This window comes from Scylla paramamosain, chromosome 36 (assembly GCF_035594125.1).
Source record: "Scylla paramamosain isolate STU-SP2022 chromosome 36, ASM3559412v1, whole genome shotgun sequence".
NCBI classification, from domain to species: Eukaryota; Metazoa; Arthropoda; class Malacostraca; order Decapoda; family Portunidae; genus Scylla; species Scylla paramamosain.
Window position 1 is genome coordinate 3,450,228 of NC_087186.1, and position 23,038 is coordinate 3,473,265.

At 37.7% G+C, this 23,038-nt stretch overlaps 1 protein-coding gene across 5 annotated transcripts in view; it reads right to left on the bottom strand.

The window, feature by feature from the left end:
* LOC135090829 (trafficking protein particle complex subunit 11-like) overlaps positions 1–23,038 on the bottom strand; it is a 193,274-nt gene that overhangs the window by 76,771 nt on the left and 93,465 nt on the right. For 4 of the 5 annotated variants that reach the window (XM_063987916.1, XM_063987919.1, XM_063987917.1 and 1 more), the window contains 2 exons: positions 13,495–13,697; positions 5,562–5,739 (listed from right to left, as the gene is read on the bottom strand). In XM_063987916.1, the coding sequence (XP_063843986.1) occupies positions 5,562–5,739; positions 13,495–13,697 (381 nt within the window). Of the gene's footprint in view, positions 1–5,561; positions 5,740–6,360; positions 7,092–13,494; positions 13,698–23,038 lie in introns of those variants that run through there. The other variant, XM_063987920.1, reaches the window with a different exon arrangement.

Genomic DNA, 23,038 nt, shown 5'->3' on the forward strand with positions numbered 1-23,038 from the left:
ATATTTAGAAGAAGAAACTGAAGAAAGCGAAGACATTAGTGAGGACTCGGAAATTGATTTACAGAATCCACCTGTTTTATCAGAACAGAGAGATGATACCTATCATTCTTTCATGTTAATTTTTTCATCATCTTCGATTTTATAATAAAATGGTAGAAGGTAATTTGTCAGAGAGAGAGAGAGAGAGAGAGAGAGAGAGAGAGAGAGAGAGAGAGAGAGAGAGAGAGAGAGAGAGAGAGAGAGAGAGAGAGAGAGAGAGAGAGAGAGAGAGAGAGATAATGTTATTTGCCTAAAACTTGATATGAAAAGGGATGAAATCTCTCTCTCTCTCTCTCTCTCTCATTAGAAGTGTACAATTTCCCCTCCAAGATGAGAGAGAGAGAGAGAGAGAGAGAGAGAGAGAGAGAGAGAGAGAGAGAGAGAGAGAGAGAGAGAGAGAGAGAGAGAGAGAGAGAGAGAGAGAGAGAGAGAGAGAGAGAGAGAGAGAGAGAGAGAGAGAGAGAGAGAGAGAGAGAGAGAGAGAGAGAGAGAGAGAGAGAGAGAGAGAGAGTGTGTGTGTGTGTGCATAGCATCATCACTCTCCGGGCTGTTTCTGGATGACGGATCACACAGCGGCAGGAGGAGGAATCCTTTATAAGGCATAAACTCAACTTTCAGAGGTCACATCGAGCTACAAAGTATATCATTGTATTCAGAATAACAAAGAGAAAATAATTATTAGTATTCAAACAATTTTCTGACAATTTCTGGGTTTACCATTTTTAGCTGTCATACAAAACGGGAAAATAATTTAAGCGCCGGAAGGAAAGGGTTAACAAATATGGAGAATAAAATAGGACCAAGAATTGAACCCTGTGGAACCACATAATTTACATTTACTTTCCCAGATATTGTATTGCTTAATACAGACAGACTGTGATCTATTTAGAATATAACTTGAGAAAGCAAAAATTATCAATATTAAGATTAGAACATTTACATTATAAATTTTCATGACTGACACTGTCAAAGGCTTTTAACAGGTCAACAGGTCAAGATACATATTTTCTCTGAGTCCATATTATCACATATTTTGTCCCTAATAACAGTAAGAGCAGTCTCCATAGATAGTCTTAGGTGGAATCCAAGCTGTGTATTAGATAAGAGTTTACAGACCTCAAAGAACTGTACAAGTTAGCCAGCAACTACTTTTTCAAGTATTTTAAAAAGAATGGGTAAAAGCAAAATCACTCTATAATTATTTAAACCATTAGTGTCACCACTTTTAAAGAGAGGAATTACCAAGGCATGTTTCCAAGAAGTAGGGAAAATATCTGTGACAATGGAGGTGTTGATAATACACCTCCATACAAAGAATCCTTAATAAACATCAATGGAATACTATCAGAGCTTACTGAAGTAGTTTCATTAAGACCCTTTATAGTTAAAATAATAGTTTCAACAACTACAGACTGTGATCTAAAAATCTTATCACCATTACAATTTATATCTGCATCATTAAAATCATTAAAGTACAGTGCACTTCCACCATGAAGTGTTTCCTGAGTTTGTTCATAAGTGTTTTTCCCAACTTTTGCACACTCATTAAATTCACTGGCTTTATTTACTTTGTCATCAAAGTTACAATCACTCACATTACTTTTGCAATTAGGAACAATTTCCTTAATAGCTTTCCATGTCTTCATAGCATTACCTCTATGTTCATGAGATTTATTATGATAATGTTTGGCTTTACTTTCAGCAATGAGGGTCTTGACTTGCTTCTTCTCATGCTTGTAGTGTTCCTGCAGAGCAACATTGTGTCTATCGGACTTTAGTTTTTTTTTTCTGAGTATCAAATCTAAGTTTCATGGCCTCTCGTAGACAAGTATTCATCCATGGTGCAAGTGGTCGTTTAATTTCTTTAGTAACACAAGGAGCATACGTATCCAAACAACTGATAAAATTAAAGGTAAAAATACCAACCTGCTTATTGACATCATCCGTATGTTAAGTCATATTCAAATGCTGTTGATTATCAAGAAGTTTTAGGCAAAAATTTTCTTTTGTATGTCTAGCTAGGTAGCAAAAAGTTCTGATTACAGGCAACTTCTTAGTCTACTGACATCTATTGTGATGCCGGTGAGATCATGGTCTGCTATCTCTATAGGAGTTATGTTACAGGAGAGCATGGCATTGGGCTTATTAGTGATGAGTAGATGTAAAAGCATTAAGGACACATGCATAATACTGGTTGGTTTATTCACCAACTGCATCAATTTCAAGCTTTTTAAAATCTTGATCATTTTGTTATCCTTGGCAAGTAAGTTGTCATTAAAGTCACCTAAAACATATGATGCCTTATTTTTTTTTAAACAGAGTGTTTTGAACATCTCTTGCATTAAGTTAAAGATACAATGGGAGCCTTGGGATGTCAGTGGATGATAATAAATGGTAACTTCAGACACTGCACCCATACATCTTCAGTGCCATACTGCTTCAGAACACCTAAATAAATCATGTTCACTGTTAAAATGTCCTTCACATAAGTAAACACACCACCACTTGACATGAGGGCAGGAGGCTGTTGAGTGAGTCTGTGTAATAAGGTGTTAACGCGAATCAGACAGATATTCACAGTGAATGCGGGTTCCCAGGGTGACAGCATCATTGTGTTAGTACCAGTGATGCTTAGCCCTTAAACAGTAGGGTGTATTGTAACTTGAAATTCTCCACATGAAGGATAAAATAGTTTTCAGTATGAGAAAATATTACATGTCTACTTATCCCTGCATAATGTTTTAGCAATAGAGGTAATAAAAATAAACTTGTATCAATGGGTTGATTGTGATGCCAGATTTAGTGGAAAAGATAAACCATCAAGACTTAATTCAGTGTTTACCAAGGACATGTAAATTACTGAAACTATATACCATAACAGCCCTCTAGATAAAAAGTGATCTTGTGTTGATGGAATTCAATTTGAAAAGTGAAAAAGTAATCATTGATGAAAATTATAAGGTAAGATTTAAATATTGTAAAGCTGATTTTGTAAAGTTAAGAAAGTACTTTGATGCTCTGGACTGGAAAGGCTTTGAACATGCAGATGTTCAGGAAAAATTAGATGAATTTATAACGATATATAATACTGCTGTGGAGAAATTTGTACCCAGAGGAGGAGCAAGATGTAGAATGGGTAAGGAATGGCTCAATACAAAATGCAAAAAAGGCTAGAAATTATAAGTTAAATACTTGGAATAGATGAAAGAAAAGGAAAGCAGCACAGATGGGAGGAACATATTGATGCTAGAAATGAGTATGTTTAGATAATAAGAAAAGTGAGAAGGAACTATGAAAGAGATATAATAGAAAAGTATATAAATGAACCAAAACTATTCTTTAGACATATTAATGGGAAGATGAAGAAAACAGAAGGTGTATCAAGACTGGAAGTTGAAGGAAAAGTCTATCAGGATGCATTGGACATGGTGGAGGTTATGAACAAAAGTTTCAGATCAGTATTTACTGTGGAAGGGGAGTTTGATGCTGGAAAGGATAATTTGGTGAGGAACATATTAAGTACAGTCCCAATCAGTTATGATGAAATACTTAAGATGATGGAAGACCTTGATGTAAATAAAGCATCTAGTCTAGATGTAGCACCAAAATGGATGCAGAGAACAACTGGCTGATAAAATTCACAGTATGGTGGTGACATCATTGTTGCAGGGAAGAGTACCAAAACATTGAAGAGAGCAAATATAACACCTATACTCAAAGGAGAAAATAAGGATAACCCACTAATAGAATATAGAACAGTGTCATTGACTATTGTTGTAGGAAAACTATGTGAAAGAACAATAAATGAAAGATGGATTGGAAGACAAAGACACTTGGAAAGAGATAAAGTTTTGGTAAATTGTCAAATTGGATTTAGAAGGAGATCATGCTCCATGAACTTATTGTCCTTTTATTCAAGGGTACTTGATATTGTGCAGGAGATAGATAGATGGGTGGATGGTGTCTACTCAGACTTCAAGAAGGCCTTCAACAAAGTACCACACTGAAGATTGCTATGTAAGATAAAAAATTATAGAAGAATTGGAGGAAGACAGCTGGAGTGGATGGAGGATTATCTGGATGATAGAGAGATGAGAACTGTAATACAAGACCAAAATTCATCTTGGCTGAAAGTAAGTAGTGGTGTCCCACAAGGGTCAGTGTTAGGACTGATAATGTTGGTGATATATGTAAATGACATGAATGAAGAAACACATAGCTACATGAACTTATTTGCAAATGATGCTAAGCTGATGAGAAGGATGGAAAATCTAAATGATTGTATGATACTGCAAGACAATTTAAATAAGATAAATAGATGGAGTAAATCTTGGCAAATGGAATTTAATTTAAGTAAATGTAAGGTAATGAAGTTTGGTCAAAGTGAAAAAAGAATACAATATCATTATGAGATGGATGATGTGAAGTTAAAGAAAACAAAAGAAATGGATCTGGGAGTAACAGTTTCTAAAAATTTGACTCCGGATAGAGACATCGATAAAATTACGGGGGAGATGATGAATTTGTTAAAAAGAGTAAGAATGGCCCTCATATTTGGATGAAGGAATGATAAAAAAAGTTTTTGATTTCCATGATAAGACTAAGATTGGAATATGCAGCAGTGGAATGGTTTACTCATATAAGGAGGAATATTATAAAATTAGAAAGAGTACAAAGAGCAGTCACTAAGATGTTTCTGGGGTTAAGAAATTTCATCTATGAAAAGAAATTATGAATGTTGGAAATTCCTACCCTTGAAAATAGGAGAGAGAAAGGAGATTTAATAAACATCTATAGAATGATAGATGGTATGGAAAATGTGAACAAAGAATGTTTTATAAATTTAGACACACACAGTACAAGGGGACACACAGCAAGAAGGTGAAGAAAGTTAACTGTAGAAGAGACATCAAGAAGTATAATTTTCCTCACAGAAGTGTGAACAAATGGAATGAACTCAATGAAGACGTTGTGAATGCCAAAACTGTCCATGCTTTTAAGACCAAACTGGATAGACATAGAGATGGGATACTATGTGATTACTTCCCTCCCGTAAACCACAACTAGGTAAACACACACAGACACACACACACACACACACAAATTTATTATGTTATTATATTGTTTGTGAGCTAGCAATGAAACATCTCTCTCTCTCTCTCTCTCTCTCTCTCTCTCTCTCTCTCTCTCTCTCTCTCTCTCTGTCCATTTCTTTGTTGTTTTTGAGCTATTTCAGTATTTTCATTCCAGCATGAAAGTACAAGATGTGTAAGAAAATGAGGGCAAGAAGGAAAGATACAAGAAAGAAGGCTGATGAGAGAGAGAGAGAGAGAGAGAGAGAGAGAGAGAGAGAGAGAGAGAGAGAGAGAGAGAGAGAGAGAGAGAGAGAGAGAGAGAGAGAGAGAGAGAGAGAGAGAGAGAGAGAGAGAGAGAATTTTTCCCTTTTAACCAATAAAGCCTAGTCATCTAAAAGAAACTGAGCACTTTACCTGAAGACAGTATTAAAGCTACAATAAACTTACTTTTAATTTTTTTCCCACATCTTCCACATGAGGCACAAAGTGGAGAGAGACTTCTATTACTTGACCTGGAGGAAGGACAAGTTTATCCGGATTGGCTTCCACAAGGCGGTCCAAATGAGACATGGAGCTGACGCCCACACTCAGAGAGCTCAGGAAAACAGTACAACTATATGTATTCCTGAAATCAAATAATTCATCCTTAATCGTCAAATGGAGACAAAAGAAAATATATTAAAAAAAAGTAAAAAAAAAATAGCAGAAAACTTACAAATATAATCCCTAAGGGATTTGATATGTTTTGGCGTGAGCGTTTATGTGCAGGCATTTTCGCACAGCCATTAGGGTGCCAAACTGGTTTTCACACTAGCCTATTTGGCAAGAGTTATTTTGGGGATAGAAAACAAATGATCATCCATGTTTTCAAATCTAAAAACAGTTTCATGTATTCCTATATCTTTTTTTTTATTCATAAATCTTTCTGCATGGACAACTTTAAGGTAATAAATTTACAGAATATCAACAAGCCAACAAGCCCTGATATGTCTGAAAGAGTTTCATGCTTAAATGATCCCGTCTGCATGAAGCCAACTCTTTGCCCTCTCATCAGCCTGCTAACTTTAATGAAACAAAATTACAAAAGATTTGTTATAAATTAAGCTGTAAATATATATATATATATATATATATATATATATATATATATATATATATATATATATATATATATATATATATATATATATATATATATATATATATATATATATATATTATTATATACATACAAAAACTCAATTCCTTCATCTACCAACTCGACACAACCTTCCAGACACTCAACTGTCCCCCTCTTCTACACTGAACATCCTCAGTCTGTCAAGTCGTTTCCTTATAATCTAAACTGTGAACTTCACATCTCATCTCCTGCTAAAACAGCTTCTATGAAGTTAGGCGTTCTGACACATCAACGCCAGTTTTTCTTACCCCCCCCAGCTGCTAACTCTGTACAAAGGCCTTATCCGTCCATGTATGGAGTATGCTTCACATGTCTGGGGGGGTTCCACTCATAATGCTCTTTTAGAAAGGGTGGAATCAAAAGCTTTTCATCTTATCAGCTCCTATCCTATAACTGACTGTCTTCAGCCTCTTTCTCATTGCCACAATGTTATCTTGTTATCTTCTACCATTATTTTCATGCTAACTGCTCTTTTGATCTTGCTTACAGCATGTCTTCCCTCCTCCCACGGCCTCGATGCACAAGACTTTCTTCTTTCTCTCACCATTATTCTGTCCACCTCTCTAATGCAAGAGTTAACTAGTATTTTCAATCATTCATCCCTTTCTCTGGTAAACTCTGGAACTCCCTGCATTCTTCTGTATTTCCGCCTTCCTATGACTTGAACTCCTTCAAGAGGGAGGTTTCAAAACACTTATCCTTCAATTTTTGAACACTGCTTCTGATCCTATGCAGGGACTGGCATCTTAGTGGGCTTTTTCTTATTTGATTTTTGTTGTCTTTGGCCAGTGCCCCTCCTACATAGAAAAAATAAATTAATTAAATAAATTAAAATCAAAATAAAAAAAATAAATAAATCTCTAGCTAAAAACAGCTTCTGTGATGTCTTCACCAGTTTTGCACACCTCTCCAGCTGCTAACTTTGTACAGGGCCCTTATCTGTCCATGTATGGAGTATGCTTCACACGTCTGGAGGATTCCACTCATACCACTCTTCTAGATAGGGTGGAATCAAAAGCTTTTTGTCTCATCAACTCCTCTTTGTTAACTGACTGTCTTCAGTGTCTTTCTCATTATTGCAATGTTGCATTTCTTGCAACATTGCAACTTTCTTCTTTCTCTTACCCCTATTCTGTCTACTTCTCTAATGCAAGAGTTAACCAGTATTCTCAATCATTCATCCCTTTCTCTGGTAAACTCTGGAACTCACTGCCTGCTTCTGTATTTCCAACTTCCTATGACTTGAACTCCTTCAAGAGGGAAGTTTCAAGACACTTATTCTTCCATTTCTGAGTAATGCTTTGGACCCTATTTGGGGATAGGCATCTCAGTGTTTTTTTTTTTATTGGATTTTTATTGCCCTTGGCCAGTGTCTTTCCAACATAAAAAAATATCTATCTATTTATCTATCTATCTATCTATATCTATATCTATCTATCTATCTATCTATCTATCTATCTATCTATCTATCTATCTATCTATATATATATATATATATATATATATATATATATATATATATATATATATATATATATATATATATATATATATATATATATATATATATATATATATATATATATATGTGTGTGTGTGTGTGTGTGTGTGTGTGTGTGTGTGTGTGTGTGTGTGTGTGTGTGTGTGTGTGTGTGTGTGTGTGTGTGCACATACAGTGGAATCTTGGTTACCAAACACCTCCATTTTCAAACAAATTGGTTTTCTAACAGAATTTGGAACTCATTATTGCTTTGGCTGCAGTACCATAATTCAGTTCTAGAACAAAGTTACTTGATTTCAAATATTAAAAAGACATACCAAAAGCTGCCATTCATTACTAATTCATAGTTCCTATATGTATTTACTTCATTTTTATATATTTGGAGAAGAGACACAAAGAATAAGACAGTAATTCAGTCTTTGAAATAGGGTAAATGTGATTCCATTGAAAAGCAACAATGCAAATGAACTGTTTTTGGAGCTCAGGAGTTATCCCAAGCCACCTGTGGCTCTCTCCATGACCCCCAATGCCACCATTACTGAGACGTCTCCGCCAGTTTTTCTCACCCCCCAGCTGCTAACTCTTTACAAGGGCCTTATCCGTTCATGTATGGAGTATGCTTCACATGTCTGGGAGGGTTCCACTCATACTGCTCTTCTAGACAGGGTGGAATCAAAAGCTTTTCGTCTCATCAACTCCTCTCCTCTAACTGACTGTCTTCAGCCTCTCTCTCACCGCCACAATGTTGCATCTCTAGCTGTCTTCTACCGCTATTTTCGTGCTAACTGCTCTTCTGATCTTGCTAACTGCATGCCTCCCCTTCTCCCGTGGCCTCACTGCACAAGACTTTCTTCTTTCTCTCACCCCTATTCTGTCCTCCTCTCTAACACAAGAATTACCCAGTATTCTCAATCATTCATCCCTTTCTCTGGTAAACTCTGGAACTCCCTCCCTGCTTCTGTATTTCCACCTTCCTATGACTTGAATTCCTTCAAGAGGGAGATTTCAAGACACTTATTCATCAATTTTTGACTACTGCTTTGACCCTTTTATGGGACTGGCATTTCAGTGGGCATTTTTTTTTTATTGGATTTTTGTTGCCCTTGGCCAGTGTCCTTCCTACATAAAAAAATAAAAAAAAGCATTTTCCAGTAGCTTTTTCCAGCAACAATATGTCTAAGTGTTATGATAACCTTGATTTTGACAGTAAGTGGGTTGCTCCTCTATGTCTCTCTGTAAGGCTTCCCTCACCAGATCAGTGACAAAGGGAATACCTGCATGGTCTAAACTGTATGCTCTGATGAGTTCTGTGTCACTAAGTTCATTCAATACATTCTTTATGGATAAACAATTTTGTGAGCTGGAGATATTGTGAAGCAGCCATCTTGGCTGTGGGAGCATTTATCATATGCTGCTAAGACAGGGTAGACCACTGTCCAGGAACGGATTAATCCATTTTACGTTGATTCCTATGGGAATAATAGTTTTGGTTCTAGAACATTTCATATTTCAAATAGCATTCAAGAGTGAATTAAGTTCAAGAACTATAGAGAGAGAGAGAGAGAGAGAGAGAGAGAGAGAGAGAGAGAGAGAGAGAGAGAGAGAGAGAGAGAGAGAGAGAGAGAGAGAGAGATATATATATATATATATATATATATATATATATATATATATATATATATATATATATATATATATATATATAGATAGATAGATAGATAGATAGATAGATAGATTGATAGATAAATAGATAGATATACATATATATATATATATATATATATATATATATATATATATATATATATATATATATATATATATATATATATATATATATATATATATATATATATATATATATATATATATATATATATATCATATTTACTTGTGTATAAAACACACCTCTATTTCACAAGGATATTTTGTGAGAAGATAATTATATTATGTGAACTGTCATCATAAAGTTATGTAAAAAAAACTATAGTGTGCATTCACCTAGTTTTTACCTACTTGTGGTTTACGGGAGAGGAGTAATCTCATAGTATCCCATCTCTATATCTGTCCAGTTTGGTCTTACAAGCATGGACAGTTACAGCATTGACAACGTCTTCACTGAGTTCATTCCATTTGTTCACACTTATGTGAGGAAAACTATACTTTTTGATATCTCTTCTACAGTTAGCTTTCTTCAACTTCTTACTGTGTCCCCTTGTACTCTGTGTGTCTAAATTTATAAAACATTCTTTGTCAACATTTTCTTTGTCAACTCTTTGTCATACCATTTATCATTCTATAGATGTTTGTTAAATCCCATCTCTCTCTCCTATTTTCAAGGGTAGGAATTTCCAACATTCTTAATCTCTCTTCATAGGTCAAGTTACTCAACTCCAGAACCCTCTTAGTGATTGCTCTTTGTACTCTTTCTAATTTTATAATATTGCTCTTTATATGATGAGACCACACCAATGCCACATATTCCAATCTTGGTCTTATCATGGATATCAACAACTTTTTTATCATTCCTTCATCTAAAAATGAGAATGCCATTCTTATTCTTTTTAACAAATTCATCGTCTCTCAGTAATTTTATCAATGTCTTTGTCCGAAGTCAAATTTTCAGCAAATGTTACTCCCAAATACAGTTCCTCTTTTGATTTCTAAAACTTCACACCATCCATCTCATGATGATGTATTCTTTTCTTACTCTTACCAAACTCCATTACTTTACATTTACTTAAATTGAATTCCACTTGCCAAGATTTACTCTATCTATTTATCTTATTTAAATCATCTTGCAGTACCATACAGGCATTTACATTTTCTACCCTTCTCATCAGCTTAGCATCATCTGCAAAATAAGTTCATATAACTGTCTATTTCTTCCTTTATATCATTCACATATATTACAAACATTATCGGTCCCAACACTGACTCCTGTGGGACACCACTAGTTACTTTCAGCAAGATGAATTCTGGTCTTGTATTACTGTTCTCATCTCTCTATCATCCAGATAATCCTCCATGCACTCCATCAGTCTTCCTCCAGTTTTTCCATATTTTTTTTATCTTCCATAGCAATCTTCGGTGTGGTACTTTGTCAAGCACTTTCTTCAAGTCTAAGTAGACACCATCCACCCATCTATCTCTCTCCTGCACAATACTGATTACCCCTGAATAAAAAGACAATAAGTTCATGGAGCATGATCTTCCCCTCCTAAATCCAAATTGACAATTTACCAAAACTTTATCTCTTTCCAAGTATTTCATCCATCTTCCTTTTATTCTTTCACATAGTATTCCTACAACACTAGTCTATGACACTGATTTACAATTTAGTGGGTTTTCCTTATTTCCTCCTATGAATATTGGTGTAATTTTGCTCTCTTTCAATCTTTCGGTACTCTTCCCTGTGATAGTGATGTCACCACTAGACTGAATTTTATCAGCCAGTTGTTCTCTACATTCCTTCAATATCCAGTTTGATACTCCATCTGGACCAGTTGCTTTATTCACATTAAGTTCTTTCATCATCTTAAGTATTTCGTCATAAGTGATTGGGACTATACTTAGTATATTCCTCACCAACTTATCCCTTCCAGCATCAAACTCCCCTTCCACAGTAAATACTGAACTGAAACTATTGTTCATAACCTCTGCCATGTCCTGTGCATCCTCATAGATTTTTCCTTTAACTTTCAATCTTGATACACCTTTCTTCTTCTTCATCTTCCCATTTATATGTCTAAAGAACAGTTTGGTCTCATTTATACACTTATCTATTATATCTCTTTCATAGTTTCTTCTCTCCATTTTTATTATCAACATATTTATTTCTAGCATCAATATATTCCCACCATCTGCTCCCAGTTTTCCTCTTTTTCTATCTATTCCAAGCATTTAGCTTACAATTTCTAGCCTCTTTGCATTCTGTATTGAACCATTCTTTACCCTTTGTACATCTTGCTCTTCATTTAGGTACAAATTTCTCCACAGCAGAATTATATATCCATATAAATTAATTAGCAGAATTATATATCCTTATAAATTCATCCCATTTTTCACAAACATCTTCTGTATCTTCAAAGTCTTTCCAGTCCACAGCAACAATGTAATTTTTCAAAGTCAGCTTTACTATATTTAAATCATTTCACCCTATAATGTGTGTGTGTGTGTGTGTGTATTTATCAAGTTGTATTTACCTAGTTGCATAATACAGGGTTCGAGCAGGGCTCAATAGTGTCCTGTCTCCATATCTATATTTATCCAGAATTTACCATGTAAACACTATTGCTGACCTAAGGGTAAGATGGGCAGGTGTGAGGCACTGAAGTCCAGCAGGGATAAAGCCTGGAGGGACAGATCCCTTCATACCGCCACAGAGTTCGGGTGTGACAACTCCAGGAAAGATCGGACCACTACAATACAGACGCAGGTGTTGCTTGGTGACAGGCCTCCTTAAGACCCCAAACACATGAGTTCCACATCTGTATTACAAGGGGTCGATTGCCCTAATTAACATAATCCATCATTAGTGATGCATTATGTTCATACAGTATTTAATGGTTAGTAGTGCTACGCATGTCTTATGTTCATTGTGTATGTCTTCAGGATTGACCGAATGCAATAAACAATTTGCGTCATTGTGTGGGTCTAAAACCCTTTAGCTGCCTTCGGGCAGCTACAGGGTAAGCCAGCACACTAAATAACTGAGGTCTGTGTAGACATGTGCACAAAATAACTCTAAATTTATTCAAATTCATATAGTTTCCACACAAAACACAACATTGTTACTCATCTGAAGTACTGTCTGATTGAAAAATCTACAAGGAAAAGGTCTTTTATGTGGCAACCAATGCTTTGAGTTTTTCAGTTCCTAAGTATTTTCAATAGTTGCAGCACAGCGTTCTAATATTCATGTTTCTTTCTTGAATGTCACTACTTTTCTAACATGTAAACAAAGGTGGCCAAGGAAAAAATAAAACAAAAGCCTCTTCATTTTGCCATGGCTCCAAAATTTGCTAATTTCCCCAAAAAATTACTAATTTAGTTCTGAGTCTCAATATTTCTTCCTATTAAAGTTGTAGGAAGGAGAGTTCCATAGTTATTTCTTGTGTGAATGAGAAGACTTGCCTCTGCACCAATAAGGTGGACAGAATAGAGGTGAAAATGAGCTTAAAGTCTTGCACAGTGAGGTATGCAGTTGCCAAATTCAGAAGATCAATAACCATGGAAATAACAGTAAAAGACAACAAGAGATGCAACAATGCAGCAGACTGTGAACAATCAGTTAAAAGACAAGCATTGATAAGGTGAAAAACTTTAGAAAAGCTGTATAAGTTGAACTTTCCCATGTATGGGAGCCATACTCCATACAAGAGCAAATATAGCCCCTGTAGTATTGAATTAACAAAAGGAAGGAGGAAAAGAATTGGCAAAGGCAATATAGAAAACCTAATTTCGGGAAAGATGATTTAGGAAGAGATCCAAAATTTTCAGTTGCAATTTTTAAAAAAGGAAAGGATTTGCTGTACAAAAATATAATTAACTGAGAAAAAATATTACATTAAATTCTTAATATTATTAATATTATTTTGCTAAATAGGAGTAACAGCACATGCAAGCACAAAAAATCTTGTAATATACAACAATTCTAATTACACAGTTTGCACTGGTTATCAGTCTTACACACTGACCTTATTTTGACCGAGACACTAACTTCCTGGTCAACATGGTACTGACTCTTCTGGAAAGAAGCTCGAACTTCCAGGCAGGGCACCAAAGCAGTCATGTCCACCGTGATCGGGGAGACTTGCGCACCCAGCAGTGTGGACCAGGCCTCTGTGGCTGCTGTGAGAATTTCAGAAGAGGTTCCAGGCTCTGGTTCTGGGGTCACTCCCTGATGAGAATCACAGCAATAATTTCAAAAGCATTCTAACCCTTCTTCAAAGAACACAGTGATTAACTGAGGTAATGGCTAGGTATCAAAGTACAGTCCACCTGGTTTACAACTCATATATCTGGAATTTAATTTGCCTGACTAGATGGAGATATCTGGAGGTGGAAATATCTTGGTGATGGCTATTCCATTCTCTCTCTCTCTCTCTCTCTCTCTCTCTCTCTCTATGTACAATCTTGTTACCTTATCTAAGTGTTTTCTTTCTTTTCTTCACATCTCTCTGATTTTTAAAACATGATGTTTTTTAGTAGTGAGGTCCATTTCCAATACTGGTTTCACTATCTAGGTAAATTTTTATATCCTTCCCTGGAGAAACAAACACTAACAATGTGCTTCACTACATGAAAAATAGCAGAAAGCCATTCAGTCTTGAGATGTGAGGTGTGAGATAAATAGTAAATATGCCAGATTCACACTTTTGTTACAAATAAACCCTCAACTGCACTCTAAGCTAAAAGTCCGAGTTAAAACAATAGTGTTCGCCAAAAAAAATACGTAGCTATCCTTGTGTTGCCTGCTTTAGTAATTAAGCATGGGAATTATAATCATGGGTACTCAAAAGGCAGGAAAGGTTTGCTTCAAAGGAAGTGTTTCCTGTGGTACAGGAACAGCCTGGCTGCACACTCTGTAGTTACACCGAAGGAATGTTGTCACTGTATTCCCTACAGACCATAAATGACTCATAGGAACAGAGGGAAATGGAAGTCTCCCCTCTTTATTTTTATATCTATAATGTAAATTTTTCAAGAGATTTCAAATTGGTGTGTATGTAGATGAACTAGCAAAATGCTGCAGTTAATTTTTAATACAAATATTTCTTTCTTTCTTTATTTATTTTTCTTTTTTTCTTTAGCACAGGTTTTCAACTAGTGTATCACAAAACAAGTGCAGGCATACCATGGGAATTTGGAAAGGAAAACTGATCTTCTTTCACATAAGGTGCACATTAGGGTGTGTCATAGGAGGGGAGGTCAGCTAAAACGAATGGCCCATCACTTTTTTGGTAGATTTTAGTGTACATAAACAGAAAATAATTTTGGTTTCAATATTTTGTAACCTTTTGCTAGGTAACTTTTAGCATGAAATTTTTTAAAAATCTAACATACAGGTGCATTACAATTAAACAGTAAATGTTGCTTTCTGACTTCATTCTTTAACAAGCAACTAACAATATTTCTTTGTTTCAGATTCTGAAGCATTTATAAGCTGATAATATTCACAATGGCTGCTGGTGTCAGGATGAGGAACCAGAAATCCAGCCATCTCAGTCACTATCTTGGGTGTGGGAGAGAGTTCCTGAAGTTGGAGTTGCCTACATTGAGAGATGTTTTGAGATACAGTGTTTAAATCAGGCAAACCAGTGGAAAGAACCAAAAAACTTACACACATGAAGGCATTGCCAGTGATATGACCAAAGCTGTCTTGGCACAGTACACTCAGGCTAATGCTCAGTTCAGGTCTCCAATCATAACAAGTCAGAAGACTAGTCAGAGACTGCTAGCCAGTTGGGAAAAGGCAAGTGATATATCTCTTGGGAGAGGAAAGCTTGTAGTTAAGGTCAGCTTTGCCAAACAACTGGACCAGTTATTTGACATCATTACTTGCAAGTGCCCAATAGTTATCTGACCTGAGTTTGGATGTGATCGTGACTGTATATCTAAGGCCCACATCTCCTGTATTTGCAAACGTAAACTGAAGATTCCTGTGATCAAACTGGCATTTGTCAAAGCTCAGAGAGAGAAGACTGGCAGAATAAGGGCCTCTCATGATTTCTAGCCAGGATATTACAGAGTCCAAGAGACAGGAGGCTACCATAGAGAGACAGAAGAGAGGAAGAGTTGCTGAGGAAAAGAGACTTGAGAAGGTCCAGGCTGAGAGAAAGAAGGCCGATGATTGGATTCAAGCTGATTCAGAATTTAATGACTTTCCCATGGCTGATCCAAGTGCTGACCAGGAGAACAATGACTTTGTCCCTAACCCAGAAAATAATGATCCCAAACCTTTCAGGCATATGATTCGAAATAGGAAAGATATCTCAACCATATCTCTGGCCAGCATGCGACGCCACACTGTTCTCGGAGAAACTGAGGATATAGCAACAGCTGTCCAGTGGTTTGATAACACCTGATGATGTTCACCAGGTGATAGATCATAACAAAGAGGAACTCAGGAGAAACTTGCCATTAATCTAGAAGAAGAGTTTTATAAGGGAATAAGAGAAAATGGAATCAAGTGTTTGTTCTTCGAAGAGAGAAGAGATGACACTAAAGTGTTCATGAAAGTTGGAGATTCTGACAAGTTGTTCCCTGCTATGGTGAAGAAGGAATGCTACATCTGCTGCAGTGAGCCAGGAGGGAAGTACTTGCGGCATCTTACTCCAGAGAAAGATGAGATAGTAGCAGATAACATTATAAACTGGCTCAGAGAGAGGAACATAGAGCAGACCCTGCAGGCCACTGGAGGGGACAGCACCAACACGAACACAGGGTGGCAAGGGGGGGTGATGCAGTGGATAGAGCAGAAGGTTGGAAGGAGGCTGGTCTGGATTGTTTGTGACCTCCATACCAACAAGTTGCCACTCAGACATCTGATCCGGGAGCTGGATGGCAAGACTCTTTCAAACAACAGATGGTCTGGTCCTCTGGGCAAGATGCTGGACTCTGCCACTGAGTTAGAAATAAATCCAAGCTTCGAAAGAATCACAGTTGGCCCTCCACTCGTTGAGCTTGCACATACTATGATTGACGACCTGAGTACTGATCAGTACTGTGGTTACATGACTGGCAGTGCCATCAGGACTGGGATCATGCCAGATAGACTTGCTTACCTGCAGATAGATCCAGTCTCACATTCTAGGTGGTTCACAATGGTTCTTAGGTTCTGCAGAATTTGGGTCGCTCATCATAAACTAAAGGGGAACCAGCTTCACAACCTGAGACTTATTGTCCAATTCATCATGGGTGTCTACTTGCCAAACTGGTTCAACATGAAGGTCAAGTCATCATTCTCCGAATGTCCGAGACATGTTCTCTTCCAGCTTTAACTCCTGAAGAGTCAGGCGAGGAAGGTTGTTCTGATTGTGGAGCAGACTGTGAGATCTTTCTGGTATGCTCATCCCGAGGCAATTCTGCAGACAATGCTCTGCAGTAGAGATGAGGAGGAGAGAAGAGTGGCAGTCAAGAAGATCTTGGATATGAGACTTATGAGAAGATCTGGGCATGACGAATCAGTTGGTGATGATTCCTTCAGGGTCAGGGAAACTCCTGAAATCAATCTAGATGCCAATACCCTCACAGATCTCATAGATCTGGATAACATCCAGGCTGGCAGTGAGCCTCCTCTTACCTGCAGCCTCACCAATGTTCAAGTCAGAGCTTTCCTGGACAACTCCATGTATGTTCCTGCCTGGCCCTCACACATCCAGAGTATAGAGCGTTGTGTGCAACAAGTGAGCAAGGCCAGCAGTCACATGTACAGCCAGGAGAGGAGGGAAGGCTACATCTGAGCTAAGGTGGTCAGCAGGGAGGTGATGAGTAGGGACAGAAGCAAGAAAGGCAAGTTCTCTCTGGTGTGCAGCAACACAGGGTCGTAGCAGTAAAACCAGTTATTGTACTTGATTTTGTTTTCTAAAGGAATATCAAATATATCACGATCATTTGTTTCTCTATTTTCATCCTTATAAATTAATTTGATGCATTTACTTTACTTTAAATAAGCTATTTAGTGGTGTTGGTAAAAGGGTGGGAATACTGAATTTTCATAAAATTTTAAGTTAAAATTTACCTAGCAAAAACTTGAAAGTTTTCAAATTTGAAGATATCACATGATTCTGCTCATAAAACTACATCATTTGTTACATGGGCCGATTTTTCAAACCAAAAAAAATCATTCTTTGCCATCCTATGACACACCTTAGTGTGCATGGCAGATGTGATGTCTATGAGTAGACACTGTCATGTCTCACTGCTTAATGACGATGCATTTAATTAATTGTGAATTTATATTATATCTCTTTTGTGGGAACATACCACATTGTATGTACGAACTGGTAACCTTTACTTCACTAGGCATGTGAAGGTTTATTAGCATTCATTACTTCCACTTTTAAATACTGATGGTGTGCCTCACCAATTTTAGCCCCTGGCTTAGTGTGATGTGAAGGGAGAAGTCTGAAATCACTGGTTTAGAAAGATACAAATGGAGCATCTGGAGGTCAAGAGATTGGTGGTGCAGATGGTATGGAGAGTATGGAGAGAATAAACAAAAACCATCAAATGTTCTTAGAAAAACAATATAATCAAGTGTTGGCAACAAAGTAGGGCACCAAATGACAAGGAAAGCCATCACTACGGCACAGATGACCACAGCTTGAGGTGGATAAGCTTACTCAGTGTGCCAGGAGTTATGACCAAATACAGCCCCTCTCACAGCTGCCATTGACTCAGATCAGTTTATCACTAGACAACATTCCTCACAACCTAATGCAGGGTGTAAACAAGATAAATCCAGGCACCTACTGGTCACCAACCTCAAGAGGTTGTCACCTTGTTCTAACCAACCAACAGGGAAGAGAGTATAACAAATGCCAACTTCATCACCCAAGCTGAGAAAGAACTAATTAGCCACAAGCTAGGGAGCACAGACAGCACAGACTATGCATAAAATAGGGTATAATATCCCGTTGGACTACCTCCCAAAATAACAAAACCACCTACATCCAACAAAGATATTATACACTCAGGCCAGAGAACTATCCATTTACAATCTTCCAGAAGACAGATTCCCATCTCCAAAGACACTGGTGGAAATATGGGAAGAAACTAAATAGTTGTAGCCCAGCAACAAATACTACAAGATCTTCTAATACCAAACAATCATGAATACAATCCCGGACATTAATAGCATTTAACAAGGACACAACACACACAACACCCAGACACACACACACAACCCATAACAGTACACTGTACTTCAGCAGGAAAGGGGGAGAGAACAGGTGTCTGCTCCCTTTAGTACAAAGACATAAAGGACGTCAAGACAAATTTAGATCTACATGTGGAGTCTCACTCACACACTGCAAGAGTAACGAGCTACCAGGCAACTCACATCCTCTCAAACCATATCCGCTCGGATCATGGCCTCCCATAGGACCAAATAATAATAACCAATATAGTGAGGTGTAACCCAATTATCCCACTCGTAGGTACAGTACAAATACATAGTCCCTACAGTATCACTTCACGCACATCTGTCTTGTTTGGTTGTTGACCTACTAATACTGTGGGAATACCACTGCAGACAGAAGGGAAGGCAGAATGTGGGTGGAGTCTTCCCACACTCATGAAGATACAAAGTATGGGGGAAGAAGGGGGGGATGGAGAAATGGGGGTAAGGATCCACTCCACCTCACTCTCACTAAGATCTAGCTCTCCCTTAAGCTGAACATTATGTTTTAAGAATAATTATGAGTTTTTTTGTTTTTTTTTAATGTAGGAAGGATACTGGCCAAGGGCAACAAAAATCTAATAAAAAAAAAAATGCCCACTGAAATGCCAGTCCCATAAAAGGGTCAAAGCAGTGGTCAAAAATTGGTGGATAAGTATCATGAAACCTCCCTCTTGAAGGAATTCAAGTCATAGGAAGGTGGAAATACAGAAGCAGGCAGGGAGTTCCAGAGTTTACCAGAGAAAGGGATGAATGATTGAGAATACTGGTTAACTCTTGCGTTAGAGAGGTGGACAGAATAGGGGTGAGAGAAAGAAGAAAGTCTTGTGCTGCGAGGCCGCGAAAGGAGGGGAGGCATGCAGTTAGCAAGATCAAAAGAGCAGTAAGCATGAAAATAGCGGTAGAAGACAGCTAGATATGCAACATTGCGGCGGTGAGAGAGAGGCTGAAGACAGTCAGTTAGAGGAGAGGAGTTGATGTGACGAAAAGCTTTTGATTCCACCCTGTCTAGAAGAGCAGTATGAGCGGAACCCCCCCAGACATGTGAAGCATACTCCATACATGGACGGATAAGGCCCTTGTACAGAGTTAGCAGCTGGGGGGGGTGAGAAAAACTGGCGGAGACGTCTCAGAACACCTAACTTCATAGAAGCTGTTTTAGCTAGAGATGAGATGTGAAGTTTCCAGTTCAGATTATAAGTAAAGGACAGACCAAGGATGTTCAGTGTAGAAGAGGGGGACAGTTGAGAGTCATTGAAAAAGAGGGGATAGTTGTCTGGAAGGTTGTGTCGAGTTGATAGATGGAGGAATTGAGTTTTTGAGGCATTGAACAATACCAAGTTTGCTCTGCCCCAATCAGAAATTTTAGAAAGATCAGAAGTCAGGTGTTCTGTGGCTTCCCTGCGTGATATGTTTACCTCCTGAAGGGTTGGACGTCTATGAAAAGACGTGGAAAAGTGCAGGGTGGTATCATCAGCGTAGGAGTGGATAGGACAAGAAGTTTGGTTTAGAAGATCATTAATGAATAATAAGAAGAGAGTGGGTGACAGGACAGAACCCTGAGGAACACCACTGTTAATAGATTTAGGAGAAGAACAGTGACCGTCTACCACAGCAGCAATAGTACGGTCAGAAAGGAAACTTGAGATGAAGTTACAGAGAGAAGGATAGAAACCATAGGAGGGTAGTTTGGAAATCAAAGCTTTGTGCCAGACTCTATCAAAGGCTTTTGATATGTCCAAGGCAACAGCAAAAGTTTCACCAAAATCTCTAAAAGAGGATGACCAAGACTCAGTAAGGAAAGCCAGAAGATCACCAGTAGAGCGGCCTTGACGGAACCCATACTGGCGATCAGATAGAATGTTGTGAAGTGATAGATGTTTAAGAATCTTCCTGTTGAGGATAGATTCAAAAACTTTAGATAAGCAGGAAATTAAAGCAATAGGACGGTAGTTTGAGGGATTAGAGCGGTCACCCTTTTTAGGAACAGGTTGAATGTAGGCAAACTTCCAGCAAGAAGGAAAGGTAGATGTTGACAGACAGAGCTGAAAGAGTTTGACTAGGCAAGGTGCAAGCATGGAGGCACAGTTTCGGAGAACAATAGGAGGGACCCCATCAGGTCCATAAGCCTTCCGAGGGTTTAGGCCAGCAAGGGCTGGGTGGAAACTGATCATTCATTATATGAGGGAGAGCAACTCTTCAACTATATTCTCTGCTAAATACAACTCTCAGAAAGAGAGGGAAGTGGGGAAATTAAATGGGAAAGAATAACTTTAAATTTATAAAACATGGCATTCCCTGATACATCTGCCTCCCCTTGCTTCTCTCTCTCTCTCTCTCTCTCTCTCTCTCTCTCTCTCTCTCTCTCTCTCTCTCTCTCTCTCTCTCTCTCTCTTCTTGCTATTTCTCTTTATCCTTCCCACTTCTCCATTTTCTATAACTTCTAATGTGCAAGACACTCTGCATAACACAAATAAGGAATACAGAAACATTCTGAATGAAATTGATGAAAATATTATTGTTATTATATCTGCCAGTTATAATGAAAATAGCAGTAATTAAAATATCTTCACCAATCTCATTCAGAATCTTCTGGTATTCCCTTTCCTCTATAGGCCAACAGGGCTAAAAGTGTGAATGATTTGTGTATGAGTGTGTGGTGCTTTGTATGGGCTACCCAATGTGGGATTGCCAGCCTGGTATATAGATAGATTATTACGATTATTATTATCATTATTATTATTATTATTATTATTATTATTATTATTATTATTATTATTATTATTATTATAATATGACTGCTCACAGGACAAAAATACAGAAAAGGAGGTCCTGGTTCATTGCTCTGTCCCTTTTAGTCACCTCTTACAACATGTAGGGAATACAGTGGCAGTATTCTTAGCCCCATCACATGGACATAAGCACTGGTGTTTTGGGGCAAATGACTGGACAGGCAGACCAATATGTATCAAGATGTTTGGGCTATGTGGAGAGAATGGAAGACAGAAAACTAGTAAAAAGAATAATGAGGCCATATGTACATAGTGAAAAGTTAGGAGGAAAGCCATGCCTGGAGAGGATGAACAGAGTGAAGAGAGCACTGAATGAGAAAGTGAATGGAGAGCAACAGTGTTGAGTACATGAAAATTATGCAGTCTCATTGACTCCTGGGAATGGGTGTGGATGCACTTGGCAGGACCCATTGGTAATGAACCTAGTTAGGGTGTAGGGCACTCTGTAAGAAGTATCTTGCATCTGCTGTGGTCTAAGGATTGGAGTGGGTGCAGGGTAAATTACTTTCTCATTATGAAGGCTGCAAGGGTAAACCAGTGTATGATGTTGAACCTTGTAGTGGAAGTATGTGGCCAGCTGTGCTAAGCCTAAGCTCCTGGGCTTGTAGTCATGAAGTGATTCCAGTAAGTCTCAATTTGACTAAAGTTTTTTAATCTATCCTCAATAGAAAGATTCTTAAATGTCTATCATTTCACAACCTTATATCTGATCATCAATATCAGTTCCATCAAGGCCACTCTACTGGTGAGCTGGCTTTCCTCACTGAGTATTGGTCATCCTCTTTTAGAGATTTTGCTGAAGCTTTTGCTGTTTCCTTAGACATATTAAGATCATTTGATAAAGTCTGGCACAAAGCTTTGAATTTCAAACTACCCTCCTACACCTTCTATCCTTCTCTCTGTAACCTCATCTCATGTTTCTGTTCTGATCGTTCTATTGCTGCTGAGATAGATGATCACTGTTGTTCTTCTAAATCTATTGGCAATGGTGTTCCTCAGGGTTCTATCATGTCACCCATTCTCTTCCTATTGTTGATCAATGATTTTCCAAGCCAAACTTCTTGTCCTATCCACTTCTATGCTGATGATACCACCCTGCATTTTTCCCTCTCTTTTCAGATGTTCAACCCTTCAGAAATTAAACAGCATATGCAGGGAAGCTACAGAAAACATGACTTCTGATCTCTCTAAAACTGTTGTTCTATGCCTCAAAAACTCAATTCCTCCATCTTTCAACTCAACACAACCTTCCAGACAACTATACCCATTTCTTCATTGACACTCAAACTGTCCCTTCCTTCTACATTGAACATCACTGCTCTGTCCTTTTCTGATAATCAAAACTAGAAACTTCACATCTCATCCCTAGCTAATACAATTTCTGAAGTTAGGTATTCTGAATCATCTCTGCCAGTTTTTCTCATCCCCACAGTTGCTAACTCTGTATAGGGGCCTTATCTGTCCATGTAAGGAGTATGCTTTACATGTATGGAGAGGTTCCATTTACACAGTTCTTTTTGATGGGATGAAATCAAAAGCATTTTG